The following is a 17,209-nucleotide window of genomic DNA, read 5'->3' on the forward strand; positions in this document are numbered from 1 at the left end:
CATCAGTCGATTTGCCGGGCGACGACCGCACAGCACAGTCATTTGGTTTCGCGAGCGCACTTTTACGGCTTCTGTTTTGCATCCGACTCGTAAATCTCGAGAGCGCACGCACGTATAAACTTAATTGCAGAAAACTCGCGAAACAAGTCGGCCGGCGAGACAATAAAACTGTTGCTGGCGCACACAATGAGCGGATAATAAAACGAGTTAGGAGCAATTTATTAAATTGAGATTCGCTTTGGCTCTCTCATATCGCGCGCAACATTGCCAGTGTCGTAAAAAGCAGAAAGCTGACCGTGCGAAAAAATGCTGTGTATCGAAGGAAAATAAAGATGCGGAAAAGTGCTTTTTCAAATAATAGGAGAAAAAATTTTATGACGCTGTCGGAACTAAATTCCAAAGCTTCTCGCTAAATTTAATTATTATATTGCTACATCAATTCTAGGAGATTAGAGCATTTCAAGAATTGAATAAAAAATATTAAACCCCAAAATGTAAAATATAATGCAATACTTTGGCGGAGAAAATTTTGCATCAACCTCTGAAGAAAAGTAGTTGGCTTTTTTTATGCATGAGAGATAAATCAGTAATTTTTTACATAAAAAATGTAAAATAATTAAACGTTATTAAATTTATGATTCCGATTTTTATACCAAGCAATGAAATGATTACTGCAAAATATGTTAAAACGCATTTTGAGCTAACAATAAATTAGATTTCCCTATTTTTCAAAATTTCAAACTGCTGAAAGGAATCTACTAAATTTAATAATAAAAATTGGCATTTTCAAAAGATTTGTCATAATAAAAACACAATTTTAAAAGAGTACCCTAGGCAGAAGAAATAAAAGCTGAAATCATAGCAGGATCTTCCTTTTATGGGTGATAAAGAAATTAATTAAGTGAAGACCCACACGCTGCGAAAGCATCTGTTGCGAGGGGGAACAGATTTGGGCAGCTGACGCGCAAAGAGAAGCGATGCGTTATATCAGGGCTAGATGATTAGAGAGGCTGGCTGGCTCCTTGCGTGCTGCCAGGAATTTCGGCTCGAGGAGAGCAAAAAGAGTGAGATGTTTATCGCAGGGTGCGAGGGCAAAAATATATAATACTGATCCGCAAGTAAGTCATGCATGTCCGGCCGCCACTCGGTGCTCTCGGCGAGAAAAAAATTCGGAAATTCGGCAGAGCTGAAAACGGCCGGCGGCGCCACGCTGGCAAGGAGAAGAGAGAGCGAGAGCGTGTTATGATTGATTGTTGCGAGCAAGGACTCGCCACTTTTTCCCCAGAGAACAAAATCCAGCGTCGCCTCGCTCTCCTGATTTTCCAGCGATTTTTCTTGCTTAATGTTGGGAAAGGGGAAATGGCATGTTGATGTTTTCGAGTGGAGAGCAGCTTTGGTCTGCTATGAAAATGATAGAGAGACAGACTGGGTCGGTTTCGGATAACTGCCGCGCAGTTCCCAGTTAATACACCGCCATTATTCAACTCGTCCCCGCTCTCTGGCTCGAAAAGAAACAAGATCTTGATAAAAGTTTTGTCCTGATAGTAGTATAATATGGATAAATGGCTTTTCCTCGGTGATTTATTTTTGTCGCAGAACTATGAAGTTTCCAGCAAAGCAGTATAAAATATACTTTTTTGGGAATGCATTCAATTTTTTCCATTTTTTAAGAATTAAAGAAAATAAAACAAAAATTATTTACGTGTCATTTCAGGCACAGAAAAAATTTAATAACAATTGAAAGCAAAATTTCAGCGTTAATTATTTAACAATATATTAACAATTGAAGAATCAATTCAAATTTTGTCTAACAATTAATTTTTTCTAATTTGTTTTTAACAATTGAATGTAAACAATGCGATGAAAAAATTTTACAACAAAAATAAAAAGTTAAATTACATATATATCTTCAATAAATAAACTCATTTTTAAGACAAAATTTAATAATGATTAATTAAGATTTTTTTCTCTCCATCAGCTGATTTTAAGTTAAAAACGTTCATTTCATTATATTAACAATTTAGATTTATTTAAATGTGCATTGCTAGATGTTTCTAGGCAAATCAAATTTAACGTTAATGGTCGCGTTTTGTACAACGTGTAAAATTACACTGCGTGAAACTCGACAGCAGGTGCGTTGCGGTTGAAAATGCAAACCCGCGAGCGAGCGAGCAGAGCGGCAGCGCAAAATTTGATTCCACAGTAATGAAGCTTATTTATTTGCATGCATGCAGATATTCCGGTGGAATAATTACAACCAGGCCACGTGCGCCGGCAAAATGAACGAGACGAGGGAGGCAGTGAGAATCGATTGCATGTGATGAAGTCTGCTCTGCAACATCACACACCGCCAATTTCATTTCCATATTAGCGGTGACTGGCCCGGATTCAATTATGCGCTGCACTCGATTTTACGGCACGCGCTGCGGTCGTGATTGCAAGCACTGACAACTACACGTGTGCGCATTATGTCTGTCCCTGCAGCCTATTTGCAAGTGGTAGTGCATTCGATTATCGCCGCGCCGCATCTATCTATTGCCCCGTGGTGGCTCATTCGATCGCAAATGTTATTAGAGCTGATTAATTTTTGCAAATGCGCCGGATTTGTTGACGGAAAATCCGTTTTGGCAATTTCGATTGGCATAAATTATGGATGAATTTGCATAAATTAGATTGGATTTATTTCTTGTTCACTAAATCAATGATTTATACTTAGGTATGACAAATTGAAAGTATTATCAAACATTTGAATATTGAAAGCGAATTAGATTATATACAGCAGACAGCAAAAGTTTCAGGATTTTATTGTTTATAAATTGCAAATTAGAATTGTTTTTTTATTTGTTGCACAGTTTCTTCTGACAATTAGCCAAATTTTTACTTCCTTTGATAAATCCCTGAGTAATTTGAAGTATATGAAGTAAGAGAAACCAGAAAATTTATTGTTTTTAAATCCAACAAATAACCATCACTTCAGAGGGTTCCTCGTTTAAGCAACTTTTTTATCTTTTTTTCACAATTTCTAATTTAATTTCAGACTTATTTGTCACTTTTTTTTATTTACTTTATATTATTTTTAAGAGGAAAATTGATAAAACACCATGTGTTTGTATAACTTTCTAGTAAAAGAAAATCAATCTATACTAAATTATTCATCAATTATACAAGCAACTTTCCACAAACTTATAATTCTTATATTCACTGAAATTGTACAGTCCAAAAATCTTTTCACATTTGTCGCATTCACAATCACTAGTTGCATTTCTATTTTTAATTTATTTTTTTTTTTTATAATTTTTGCAGAATGAGAAGCTATGATAATTATTATCTTGTCATTAAGTTTCTATGGTCAAAAAAAGTTTTTTCCAACTTGAATTAGTAATTGAGGGAGTGCCATATATTAAATTTAGGATCAATTTTTTATAACTGCTTTTCAATGAATTTAGAATAACTTTCCATCTCGGCGAGCTCAAATTTTCTTATTAAATGAGAAATAAAAAAATTTAAATTTAATCCGCCAGTTCGTATACCAATCGTATATAATTTTTTCAATTCATTTTTTATTAAAAAATGAATTTATAATTTATTAAAAAAAATTTAAAATGGCAGCCATAATTTTCATTTTGGAGTGACAATGAGGATATAACTTTTTATGCAAACCAGGTCGGAACGTTTATATTCGAATGTCACAAGGACCGAATTTTGCAGAGCCGGGAAAATGCCATTTAGGGACGGTGGGTCGCGGGAAGAACATTAGCAGCGTTCGGGGAGCAATACTCGTCTCGTCCATCCGTCGCTCACGTTTAGCAAAACGACTTTCGCGCAAAAGGTGAAGTGGGCTTTTGAAAAATTGAATCCACCTCGGCAAACCGCAACGCCGTTTAATTGCCGTCGGCTGCACGCGCGGCTAATGAGCGTTAGATGAATATTTATTAACGCTGCGGACCCCCGCCCCCGGGCAGGCCTCCACGCACACACACGGTGCTATGTTTTGGTTAATTAGCGAAAGTTGGTCAGCGGGGATGGTGCAAGTGTTAAGCACAAGATTCAATTTGAAAGCTCCGGTGGGCAGAGAAAACTTGTTAAGTAAGTTTGCAAAACTTTGACCTCGAATCATCAGACATAAAATGAACTTTGAGATTCACAGATTCACACCTATCAAGGAGAGTGAAAAAATTAATTTTAAAAAATTGCACGGCTTAAAAAGATTCAAATAATATGCTACATAAGAACTTAGCAAATGCTTTATCATGAATTTTTTAATTATAATTATAAAGAAAACAAATCATTGACGTCTTATTTATTTATAATTTGTTTTTAATATTGAATGTATGGGAAATGTTTTGAGACAAATTGAGGGTTAATAACTATATCAATGTTTGCAAAAAAATGTCATTCCTAACAAATCTTTTGAAGTGTCAAAGATATTTAAAATTTTAAAGGAATAAGCAACCCTTTTAGAAAGAAGATTCAATTCGGGAAATGGTGTTTTAATAATATTAAATTCAAATTCAAATAAAACAACAAATTAAAATGCAAAAGTTAAATCTAACACTTTAATTTGCTATAATATCGTAAAAGTTTAACTTTTTCAGTTAATTGCAGTTTTAGTTTTTACTTTTAAAGATCACTTCAATTTCTGTTGGTAAATCATCTTCTATAGTATGAAAAAAAAATCGAATTGGGAAAATGGTATAGTAGCTGGACAGGAAATTGAATGAAACCCACAGTTTCCATAATTTCCTGATGCAAAATTTAACGGTAGCAATATGCATATCTAAAATCCTATCAGCTGAACATCATCCAAAATTAATCCTCTGATTTCCCTGCTACCGTCGCTCGCGAAGTTTTGCAATACCTGCCATGCAGAGAATGGACTTTAATCAAGCGCCTGGGAAAGTGCAAACAGCGCGGATTGCTTTTCTCCGTTCATCGCGAGGGCAAAAACAAGCTTCCGCCTTTTTGAATTAATTGAGCCTCGGTGGGAAATGGAGTAAAAAGTAGACGCAGCATCACAAGCTGAAAGTCGACGCTTCAACATCCGACAAAAAGTGATGATTGTGATGAACTCGGATTTGTCCGCTGATTTCAGATAAATGAGATAAATTGGAACTTTAGTAGAATGAGAGAAAAAAGAAGAAAGAAAATCGTTGATATAGAATTTATATTTAGTAAGTAAAATAATTGATCAGTTTAAAATAAATTTGATACTATTTTTTTTAAGTGCAGAAACCCATACCATAAGTGTAATTTGTAGTAAACTGAAATGTAACTTTATAAAAAAATGCCTTGTAATAAAAGTACATATTACTACTTACAAGAAACATTTTTCGCCAATAAAGACCGGTTTAATTTTCAATTTACCAGAAATTTCCAGTGGGTAATTTGAAGCAATAACAATTATTTTGTCTTATTGTTTAAATTATCAGTTTATTTCCAATTTTATTATTGATTATTACTTCTAAATCCAATGGTTACAATCAAATTGTTTACATTTAAGGTTTGAAAAGATCCGATTGAGAGACAAAAAGGCACCACCACTAGCAAGAATTATTTTCACTTCAGTTTTTAGGCTTTGGAAAGTTCTGTAATAGAAAATGAAAGTTTATAGAGGTGGTAAAAAAAACCTCACACGATAAAATTTATCTAGTTCATTTTTTCGTGCTTCGCGAGCAGGAAGGCGCAGTTTCTCGCGATTGATTTGTCTCGTCGCAAAGTTGGATTTTGACAAATCGGGCGGGTGTCACTTGATTTTGGCAACGTTTTCCCTTCCTCTGCTTTCAGCATCTTCTTCCTTTTGGTCTCTTCTTGGCTGTGCTGCTTTCTCTCTCACTCTCTCGGCAGCGAGGACATTGATTTTCCAGCATTAGGCCAAAGAAATATCAACAACAACACACTCACTGACTGAAGTAAAAACGCCGGAGCAGCAATTGCTCTCTTACAGCGATCGCGCGCAGGCAAATAAATAAAAAATAAACTCGCTCGTCTCGGCTCGTTCGCCTCAATACGGAGAAAGCAATCAAATTTAAAGCAGCAGCGACATTGTGTGTGTGTGCTTGGATGTTGCGCGGCGTTCTGCCGAGCACACACACGAGAGCGCTCTCTATTTTATTTGACACGGAACAAAAACCACCACCAGCAGCCCGGAAAAAGGGGATGACAAATCTAGGGCAGTGTGTGACGCTGATTGAGACTTGTTATTTTGCAACACAGCTTTTTTACTTCCTTGTAAAGTATTATAGAGATGGGAAAATAGTTCATGAATTTCTTCAGAGTTCTGTGAAGAAAGTTTAAAAATTATAATTAAATCCTTTTTAAGAATATATTTGTTGAATATACATTGAAATTTGAGTTTTTATTTTTAAAACAATAAAGATCAATAAATATTATATTGAAAGATGTATTTTTGATCCAAGTTTTAACTTTCTTAATTTTGTGCAGATTCATATTTATAGCTTGTTTTTTCCTTATTTTCTTCGTAATTAATATGACTGTTCAAATATTTAAGTTTGCAAAAATTTTATTGCAAAAGTTGGATAGACTTTCATAGAAGTGAAGTAAAACAGAATTTGTCCTCGTCGAAAATTTTTTACTGAATAAAACAAACGCAGCTTTTTCCTTGTTGAAAAGGAGGAAAAAGCCTGTTTCACTTCTTTTTGCAGACACGAAATCTAATAAAAAAAAAATCTAGAATTGTTTTAACGACAAAACTTTTGACTAATAATTACTTTTAAAATACGTCTCATTGTCCAAACAAAAGAGAATTATTTGATTTTCCTAGATGATCTAATTTATCAAAAATATTTTTAAAATGCCAAATCTCTATCAAGGGTTAGTTATACCGATCAAACGAACCATAATTTTAACAACTTATGAATATATACCTCAAATGTGAAACTAATTGTAAGTGGGCTTCGATTGAATTTTTACTTCTATTTGGATTTCGTTTCGAGTAAATTAACATTTTTCTTTGAAAATGATTTTACTATTAAAAATTGTAATTCAACTTCACTGAAGCCGGAAAAATTTCGTCCCTCTGCGCTCGGTCAATAATTAATTATCCACAGTTTCAATTACGTCGCTGCTTTTCAAACCATTCCTGCTCGGAGAAAAGTTAAATTGCAAATTGAAAAAACCGGCTCGCCTGTCACCAGGCACGCAGACGAGGCGCTGCTTTTTATCCATTCAGAACGAGAGGCGCAGACTGTCGGCAGGTCAAAGAGATTCCAATTCGTGTGCTTTTTTTTGCGACAGCCGGCGCGCCAGTTATCATTCATTTTGATTTGCCATTCCTTTGTCCCTTTGTGTGTCGGCAACATTTCGTACAACATGCAGTTTTTTTATTTTTATATTTATCTCTGCACGGCGCTTTTTATTTTAATCACGAACCACGCCGGTTGGTTATGCAAAAATGCCGACGCGAAATTATCGGGGCGCGAGAGACAGGCAAATGAGCACTATTGCTTTTGAATGATGTGCACATCGATTGGAGTGATTGTCCTCGCAATCGGTTTTTGCAGGCGCAGCGTTTGTGTATGGCCGGTTAATTGATTGCTTCCTTCTTTTGTCGGTCGGCACACAAGAGACGAGACACATGTCAAAGTGCTGCATTTGTATTACTTTCTGCCGACAGTCAATAAGCGCCGATGACGCTACAAGAGAAAAACTGTTAAAATCATTTCAAACAATATTAAAGAAACAAAAGTTAAAATTAAGGAAATTGTCACTCGATATATAATAAAATACTTTCTTACAAATGAGATTCAAATCATAATAAATTGACTGCAGAAAAAATAATTTAAAAAAAATCTGCACATTTTATGCAATTTTTTTCTCTCCTGAAATAGAATTTCATTTTTTTATTTACATTATTAAATCTTTATGTTTTTGTAAATAATTTTCTCCAGTCTGCCTGCGGGTCTGATGTGGTTTTGCTCATCTCTTGTGAATATGTATAATTATGCATAGAGGCCGCATCTGTCGAATGCGATTACGCCGGGCTTAAGCGAGATCTAATTGCATTCGAATGGACGTTGGAGCTGCATCCGGCTGCATGTGGGTCGCAGTGCATGTAAATAGCCCATTAGAAAGTCCGGCTACACACGAGCAATAAATCCGAGCGCGCTATCTCGGTGCACAAACTATGTCCGTTTGGCACTCACCTGCGAGAAATCTCTGTTGCCGGCCGGAATCTGGGTTACCGATCGAAAAACAGGTGATTAAGGATGCATTATGCCCGCGTTCGTTTGCATAAAGAATTATACGCCGGGCAAAAACGGAAGCAAAAATTATACTTCTTCCGTGTGCGCACCTCGTTAGCTTGCTAAAGGTCAAGCGGCTCTCATTTGCAACGCGGCACAAGGGGCTTAAATTTTGAAGTTTGTTAGAAAAAAGTTTGTTTACGACGCTGCTCACTTTTCCTCTGAGAAAAAGTTACTCCGGAGAAAAATAAGAAGAAGAAGGGAACCGTGATTGTGATAAATTGTTGCTCGTCTTGCCAAAAGGAGGTCAAAATTTAATGCCAGATTTGAGCTACAATATGGTGAAATCTTGTATTTTTAGATATCTTTGGTATTTTTTTAGTAATTGAAGTACAAATAAAGAGGTTAAATTAATCCAAAGACAAATTTTACTTTTTTTTAAGTGAAAATTAGTCAGATTAATTAAGTTTCGTTGTATTGTAAACTTTTATTATTTACTGAAATACGCTCTCATACGCTCCATTATTTATAAAAATAGTCAAAACATAAAATAGCTTCCGCATTTTTTACAACATTGTTTGAGAAAATGATCAAAATGATATGTCTAAAATTTAAATAGACTGCATGAAAATACTTACTTACAATTAGTGGTAGTTTTTTTATGCACATTTAAAAAAAATCGAAAGAGACAGGGCGCTCTTATCAATATTTTACATCAGGCAACAGTGGAATATGATCATTTTCCAGGTCCATCATGTGCCAGTACCAATGATTTATTACACGTTTTTCCGTGTTGCAAAGCCCATGGCTGGTATCCCTGGCGTGAGAATGAAAATTTGTCAAGTACAGAAATTTATGATCCTTTTTAACGCTGTTAAAATGTTAGAAAACTACGTGCCTTCCGCCATGAAGTTTTAAATTAAAACATTCACTGATGTCTAAAATATTGAGCGATATCGTCTAGAATAGAATTTCAGTAAAAATTTATTTAGAAATTTTCAATGCAGCCAGAGTAAATATTAATATTCTTAAAATCAAAGACAATTTTAAGAATTTGTCAAAAGAAAATGTTCTAAAATTGTCTTTTGACAATTTAAAAAATTAACAAAAGACAATTTTGAAATTTTAAAGAAAGTTTATTGATTCTTGAATGTTATCAAATTAAATCAACAGTCAGTCTCAGCCAAACTTTTGTGGCGGGCCTCCTTTTTTTCAACGCTGGATCGATTTCCCCGGATTTCCCTCAGCAAAACAACCTTTTTTTATAAAATTCAAGTCAGTTGTGGAACAGTATATATAGTTCTAATCAAACTCTCAACAGTCCCAGCCGCCCTATCGCCTCCAGATTGGCCTTTCTTCGCCTTGAGCCGATATAAAAGCCGATACAATTTCTTATTAATCACCACCGGCAATAAAAGCCGTGCAGTTCTCGCGGGTGGACGCCTTTTCTACCCCAAAACAACACATTGCTCGAAACAAAGCGGCGGCCTCAAGTGATGGCATCATTTTTCCCCTCTTGCTCGCTCCTAGAAATATGAAACCGTTCACAACAAAACACGGCAGGCCGCGAGACCCAATTCTTCTCTCTTTCTTTCCTCTTTACGGGCGAAGGGAAAAAAAAGTAGCACCGTCTCCGACAGAATCGATTCGCGTAATGTGCAGAAAGAAACTTTATCTTTCCCCGTTGGCTCTCGTCTCGGGGCATAATAATTGAAAAGCGAGCGCCGCCATCTCGGGTCATTACACGGACGGATCGCTCGGATATTTATTTATCCAATGAAGGCTGCGTTCAAACGAGTCGGCCTGGGATAAATTATTATTGCTGTTGTTGTGCGTCGTTAACGTTTTCCGCCCCCCAAACGCTGGCCGCTCTCACGACTGCCCATCAAAACCACTTTACTGTCCCTGCTTGCCGACTGATAATAAAAAGCGCAAACTTACTGCCTGCGGCTGCGATAGGCAACCGGCTGGGCGGGCCTGCCAAGCGGGTCACATGCCCCAGCTGATTTCCAGGCGCACAGAAACAGACATAAATTTTAATCTTTCAATTATTTAGATGAAAGTCTTGTTCACCAAACTTTGATAAATGTGCTGAAATTTTCAAAGTGGATAATGTTTTTAGAAAGTTAAAAACAAGGTATGTATAATTTGTTCTCATAAATTGTTTAGTTTTGACTGTTTTAATATTTAGCTGATTATTTTGTTGTATTGCTTTGTGAACTTAAATTTCGACTTTATTATTCATTTAATTTCTCATATTAATTTTACTTAGAAAAAAAATTCACTAAAGCTACAATTTTACCATTTTCCATTTTAATTTAAGTACAGTTAAAACTATTTTTGCTATTTAATTGTTAATCAAGAAATATAAAAATGTAAATCAAAACAAAAAATTTGAGAATTATTTCAAGTTAGGACTAAAAATGTTCATTGTTCTTGTGAGAAAAAAAATTACAATAAAAATAACTCAAAGTTATCTTATTAAAACTTAATTTAGAAACTTATATTTTGCGTTCCGTTCTATTTAACTACAAAAAAATTGATAAAAATATCCATAAGCCTTTTGTTTTGGCAAGTTTTCATGTAAAAAAAATGGGAATAATTTGACCCGTAATAATGGACTTGGCCTCATTAAAAAGGCAAAACATTCACGTGACTCTGCATCGATGGATAATGCACGTGTGAATAATATCGTGATTGATGAACTGTCAAAATTCGGTCGGCGCTGCGCCAATCCGTCTCCAAAGCACATTTCAAGCGTCAAATATTTTTCACCCCGGCGCTTGACATTTGACCTTCAAAGTATGAACATGGAAATTGAGCCCACTGCTATTTATTTTTCAGTCGACCAGAGCTGCCGTAATTGTAATAACGCGTAACGCGACACGACAATCGTGCAAATTTAACGACGGAATAATTGGGACCGTGTCTCGCCGGCACGCTTGCCACACATGAGCGCGAGTTTGCTTCGAGCGAGAGTGAGTGAGGCAATTATTCAGCCCTCGGCACGATTTATAAGTCATTATTCGCGCTGAATAAACACGCCGACGGGCATGCGAGTGAAGTAATCCGCAACACGACGAGATGCTTGTTTGCCTCTCGCGTTAATTGATGGTCCAAGGGCTCTCAAAATTCCCACCTCGGTTCTATAAAGAGTGCGAAACAATGCGAATATTGTTTCAAGGCAGCTTTACCAAGAAAAGCCCTAAAAAAAACTGTGAACGGTGGAAACTCTGGGTATATCCTTAGGGACGCATTTTGTTTGTTTAAAAGAGAAGGGGTTTAAGTAGAGCCTCTTTTGGGTTTTGCTTTATGTTTTCAGCTGTTTTTAAGAGCAGGAACAAAGAAAGACAATTATTCTTGAATTAAAGATTTATTTTATTCTTGCTAATTTGAAATAATAATCAATTTGAACGTTTCAGGGATCCTTTTAATATTCTAATAGATTTTTGTAAAAATATTTTTATAATTATTATTGTAAAAAAATGACATTCTATAATTTCCCTGTCATCGGCATGTTTTAAAAGTTGGATATATTTAATAACAATAATAACTCCATCAATGTTTTAACAGATTTCAAGTTTAATCGATTTCCGAAGATTCTGCTTTAAAAATGTAGCACAATTTTTATAAATCAGTCATACACGTGCTTGAAATTGAGAACTTCATTTAAAAAAAAATCCAATAGACAATTTAATTAATCTTCTTTGTACTTTCACTTTGAAATTGCAAAACTTGATAATTTTTTTGTAGCCCGTCATTCAACTGTTTAACAATTTTGGCTGTTTCTACAGATTTAAAAGCCCCAGGAAACAGTCTAATGATAGACCACTGTGGCATACTTTGTGTTTGTTCAGCTGCGTTTGCAATGTGCGCGATACCATTTCAATATCTACTTGTTCATTCAGCAGAGTACACACATATTTGGAGAATGCTGCTTTAAACAATCAAGTACCTCGAGCGACTCAATTTGCGGCTCATAATATCAGTTTAAACATAATATCGCCTCTATGCCACAAGCAAACAATTTCAGACGATCGTAAAGTTTGTGGAAGTTTATCATCATCAAAAGAAATTTAATTAAACCTTAGAATTCAGTTTAAATCAAAATATGAATATTATTAAATTGGATTTAAAATTTATGAATATCATTGAAAAAATCAGATGATAATTAAAATAATACAAAATTGAAAAACAATTTTAAAAAAAGAAAATTTTTAAAATAAACATTTTATAATTTTATCAAACAGTGGTTATTAATTTAATATTCGTGAACATTGTCAAGCATACTTCTTTCGAAGCAATCAGAAATTATCTCTTTATGCATAAAACATCGAAGTGTCATTTCTTCCAATTCGCCGTATCTCTTTCTAGCTCAAATTACATTTCATCGTGATTTTATATCCACTTTTCACTTCCAGTTGATGGAAATCCGGAGGCTGGAAGGCGATTGCTGCCAATTTCGACTAAGGCACTGAATTAAACATCGCAGACGGAGAAACAGAAATGAGGCAGCCGGTCGCTTCCTGATAATTTCCTGGGCGGACCGTCAATTTTTATCACTCCCGTGCTAATTTCCCGTCGCTCTCCGAGATAAAAATAAAAATGAGAGAAAACTCTGGGGCAGAAAAAGATTCGTTTTTCGTACACAGAGCTGAGAGGGAGGTTTCCACCTCGGCTGCGTGCGACATTATTTATTAAACACGAACGACGCCCGCCGGTGTTTGTTGTTTTTGCCCACGACTGAGGATTTACGGCTTTTTGCGCTAAGCCGCAGCACACGAGCGTCGATATAAAATTTGCAGCACTGAATCTTTCATGCTGACAGGGAGGGGCCATTGATTTTATGATTTAATTGGAATATCCGCATTCGACGCCGGATTAAAATCCAGAAATGCGTGCGTGACTGGAGGAATTTTTTTTATTTTCCATAATATCTCGCCGGTTTTATTTCCCGGGACGTAAACTGGTTTTACGGCGCAATACAAAACCGAGTAGTTTGTCCTTGCCACGTTTAATGATTATTTCCTTTTTGCATCATTTTTATGCAAAATTCTCCAAAAACATCAACAAATAAATAAATTTATAAATATTTCTTATTGCTGCATAGAAACGGTATAAATGAGGAAGTTATAAATACGAACGATCTGATTTCCATTAGTTTTTTTTTTTAATTTTAGCTAATAAAATTAAATGTTATCAAGATTATAAGAAGACAACAATTTTAACCACACATTAAAGTGAAACAAATTCATATTCAAAATTTTAATATGTAAAAAGCTGAAAAAAATCAAATGCCATTCCTTTTTTTATAGCCCTAATTAAAATTTTATTGATAGATGTCCTAACAAAACATGGTATTTGAGTAGACATGGCGAACAAACGCAATCGTCGTCTCTCAAGCGTGACTAAATATTGGCTTAGGCTGCTCTGCTGCTTGTCGGGCCGAATACAAAAAGCAATAATGTCTCGAGAGCGCAAATTCAATTCGGAATGAAAAACTTGCGTTTTCCTTTGTTTCGTTTCGTCGCAGCACCGGGGTAGTTATTCATGCGAGCATGCAAAATTCATCAACCCAACTTGAACCGCGATAGAGCAAATCCTCCGCCCGCCCTTTTCCTCTTTCTGCCCTCGTGAATTTTTCAGCCAACTCTCAGAGTGCAATCTCGCTAATTCCACCGTGGCTTTCCGCGGATACGACTCGGATAAAAAATACATGCCACAAACCATGCGTGAGCGGGTTTTTTTTTGTAGAATAAAAAAAAAGACGCTCTTTTCTGCCGCCAACGTTCTTGGGGTGCTAAAAGAGTGAAAACATACATTGTGAAAGATATTTGCTTTACAATCTTTACTAATATTTCTCATATGAAATAATCATGAGAGTGAAATTTTTAATTTTTTATAAAAAAAATCACAAAATTATTTCTGAAAATTCAATTTTTTAAACTAATGTTTTTAAAGTTTTAATAATATAATATTATTGAAATTAGTTGAAACTTTTAATTTTTATTGAAAACGTATGGAAGAAGAATTTTAATATTTTTATTTCAAAATATTCAATTGATTTTGTTAAATAAATTGGTTAAAAACAAATTGATGGTGAAAATAATATTAATTTCATTAAAAAATTATTCGAATTTTGTCACATTTTTTCTTTTGTTTAAAGTACACTTCAGGCCGAAGTTCTAGGTCAAGATGCTGCAGTGCATCACTCTGCCATTATTTGCACTTTTATGATTCTTGTAAATTTTTGCTTCCACCCGAGCAAATAATAATAAAATCGAAAGGAGAGAGTTTTGTGTGCTTGTATGTTATGCATTCTGCACTCTTCCGACCGACTCTTCTGAAAGTGACGTTAAAAGGCACGTTCGCGGAATTCAAAACGACGCCAGCACAGCAGCAGCCCGACTGCATTCAATTTGCTTTGTCACCAGCTTTGGGCTGAATTATTCATTTGCTCGCTCCATTTCGTCACTTGGCCGCGCCTCGTTAATCTATAAGTGAAATGAATTCCGCGAGCAGAGACAGATCCTCGCTAGCGGCTGTCACTTAGTTAAGGAAAATAGGCTGCCTCTCAGTGAGCCGAAAATAAATAGCGAGTCCTTAAATTGATGAAACTTCAGTGAGGGGATAAAAAATTTAAACACAATGTTTTTAAATTTGATTGCCTATGATTCGTTAAATAAAAGTTTATTTGCCAACTTTCTGTAATAATTACTGCCTAAATGTATAAAAAAAATCAAATTTAAATTTATTTTATAGTGAGGACTTAAAAACTTTCTACGTTTTTATATTTTCAGCCAAGAACGACGTATAATTTTTAACTGTAGATTTTTTATCAATAGACTTTATCCCTATAAATTTAAGATAAATTTGATCAAAGTTTGAAAATTTTATCTACGCAATACTTCAATTTTTGAAAAATAAAATAAAAAAAAACTAATGAAGAAAAACAAATTTTGAAAAGTTGACTGCAAAAATGGAATTTTATTTACTCGGTAAAGTTAGTTGAAGTTGCTAATTAACTTGGCTAATTTTTTGTTGCAGCCGGTAGGGTGCCTGCCAGACGTGGCCCCCCTGGAGGAGCACCACCCGCACCATCACAATTGCCCTGCTAATGAGCTGCTGCCTCCTTTGCCGCCCCCGTCACGCTGCAATGGCCGGGCGGTGCCGGTCCGCGAAATGCTGCTTCCTTCGAGTGCTCAAGCCAGTTTCGGCACAATTGCCAGTTTGGGCCCTCTCAACGTTAGGGAATCTTTTAGTTCAACGAGTAGCAAATCAGATTCAAAAACTTGGTGTGAGTAAATTTTAATTATTAATTTTTTCAGGCAAATCTTTTTATATTAACCATTTTTAATTAAATTTCATCTTTATTATATTTTCCTATTTTATATTTTCTCTTAATTTGATTTTTTTTTCTTAATAAATATGAGTCAAAAAAGCTATTCCTACAAAGTAACAAACAAACCAGACATTTTGTCTGGCTGGCTGCAAAGATTAAAGTCTTGGTGGCAGAGATAGAAAGAATGCAATTAGAAAGCAAACAATGCTGAGGCCGTTCTTTGAGCTCTTGCTCTAGGATGGTCAAATGACTCTCTCAAAAGGACAAATATGGGTGTGCTTTGTGCACTTGTTTTGCCTCGGCCGGCCTCAACAGCGACTAATTGCCTTTTTCAAATGCCTGCCATTCCTCTTCATTCTCCATTCTGTTTGTTATCCAACACCCTCTGGGAGGGCGCATAACTTGCGGGTTTCTTATTACAGAGAAGACGCGGTTACATTATGGCCCCAAAACTTTTAAGCTCACAATCTGCGCTTTTGAAACTAAAATGAAACTATACTTGAAAAGCTGGAGAAACTTGGAAAGAGATTTTATTTATTTGCTGTTGGAATATTATTTCACCAAAATCTAAATTAAATATGTATAAACGTATATCTTAAAGGCTTATTTACTTTTGCCAAATTTTTAATGTCTTCAATGTAATAGGACGCATGTTAATGAAATTGTCTTTTTTACAAGTTACTTTCGAAGTTAAATTCAAAGCGTACAGTTCATAAAACCGACAGAATTCATAATGAAGTGAACAATTTTCCATGTATGACTTGAGTAGAATAAACCACAATAATAATAATAATTAAATTTAAAATTGGGGGGAATGTCTCAAGTTATCAACCATAATTTTAGCTGGTTGTTTATTTTTTGTTATGCAGTAAATGAAAACATTGAAATATATATTGCATTAGTACGTATTTATTTTGATTATAATAATATATTTTTAATCATTTTCTAATATTGGTTGCGTTTTAAGGAATTTGCGTCTATAAATTTGATGATTTTTTTGTGGTTCCTGATTTAAACTGTTGTTGGGGCTGCGGTGGTAGTGTCGGCTGCCGTGGTAGTGTCGGCTGCAGTAGTTGTGTCGGCTGCGGTGGTAGTAGTTGCGGCTGCGGTGGTAGTTGTTGCGGCTGCGGTGGTAGTCGTTGCGGCTGCGGTGGTGGTTTTAGCGGTTTTAGTGGTTGTGGTCTTTGGAGTTTTGGTGGTGGTCGTCTTTGGAGTTTTAGTCGTGGTTGTCTTTGGCGTTTTGGTTGTAGTTGTCTTGGGAGTTTTGGTGGTAGTTGTCTTTGGAGCTCTGGTGGTAGCGGCTAAAGCGGCCAGTTCTTGACATTGGATTTCAGTTTAAAAATTGAACTTCATAATAATGAAAAATAACCTTTACGGTTCTTGGACAATTTTTTCGAGTCGTCATTGGCTGGCGCAGAAAGCACCAGCTTTGGTGATAAAAATGTTACAAAAATTATAAAGCAAGTGATGAATTTTATACCTGGATAGCAAAGATGAGCACCAACAGTTTCAACATGTTGAGAGAGCGGCTGGTTTGTTACAGGATATGACTACCTGATCGGCGGGGTCCTTTTATACTTGAGGGCCGAGGGGTATTGACGTACCAAGTTTGCGAAATATCAGCAATTGCAAATGGTTTCGAAAGAGACAGGACGCTCTTATCAGT

General features: G+C 35.6%; 2 protein-coding genes across 3 annotated transcripts in view; one reads left to right on the plus strand and one right to left on the minus strand.

Annotated features, from left to right (window-relative positions):
• Positions 1 to 17,209, plus strand: part of LOC132192675 (dipeptidase 1-like) — a 53,474-nt gene that overhangs the window by 26,285 nt on the left and 9,980 nt on the right. The window contains exon 3 of the mRNA XM_059612745.1: positions 15,249 to 15,498. Coding sequence (XP_059468728.1) covers positions 15,249 to 15,498 — 250 coding nt within the window. The remainder of the gene's footprint in view (positions 1 to 15,248; positions 15,499 to 17,209) is intronic.
• Positions 16,433 to 17,139, minus strand: LOC132192677 (integumentary mucin C.1-like). Of its 2 annotated transcripts, none has more exons than XM_059612748.1 (3): positions 17,024 to 17,139; positions 16,919 to 16,970; positions 16,433 to 16,859 (listed from the first exon to the last, which is right to left on the minus strand). In XM_059612748.1, exons 1-3 carry the CDS (start codon positions 17,057 to 17,059, stop codon positions 16,555 to 16,557), a joined length of 393 nt encoding a protein of 130 aa, XP_059468731.1. In that variant the 5' UTR covers positions 17,060 to 17,139; the 3' UTR covers positions 16,433 to 16,554. The 2 variants fall into 2 exon arrangements, with proteins under 2 accessions (XP_059468731.1, XP_059468730.1); XM_059612747.1 differs by having other exon boundaries at positions 16,913 to 16,970; positions 17,024 to 17,133.

Source organism: Neocloeon triangulifer, unplaced genomic scaffold (assembly GCF_031216515.1).
Source record: "Neocloeon triangulifer isolate White Clay Creek 2 clone unplaced genomic scaffold, ASM3121651v1 ptg000003l, whole genome shotgun sequence".
Taxonomy (NCBI): domain Eukaryota; kingdom Metazoa; phylum Arthropoda; class Insecta; order Ephemeroptera; family Baetidae; genus Neocloeon; species Neocloeon triangulifer.

Excerpts from the sequence above, each read along its gene's own strand:
- LOC132192677 (XM_059612747.1), bottom strand. The coding sequence starts at position 17,059 with ATGTTGAAACTGTTGGTGCTCATCTTTGCTATCCAG. Across the intron at positions 16,971-17,023 it reads TGCTCATCTTTGCTATCCAG|CTGGTGCTTTCTGCGCCAGC; the intron begins GTATAAAATTCA and ends TTATCACCAAAG. Across the intron at positions 16,860-16,912 it reads ATTGTCCAAGAACCGTAAAG|AACTGGCCGCTTTAGCCGCT; the intron begins GTTATTTTTCAT and ends TCCAATGTCAAG.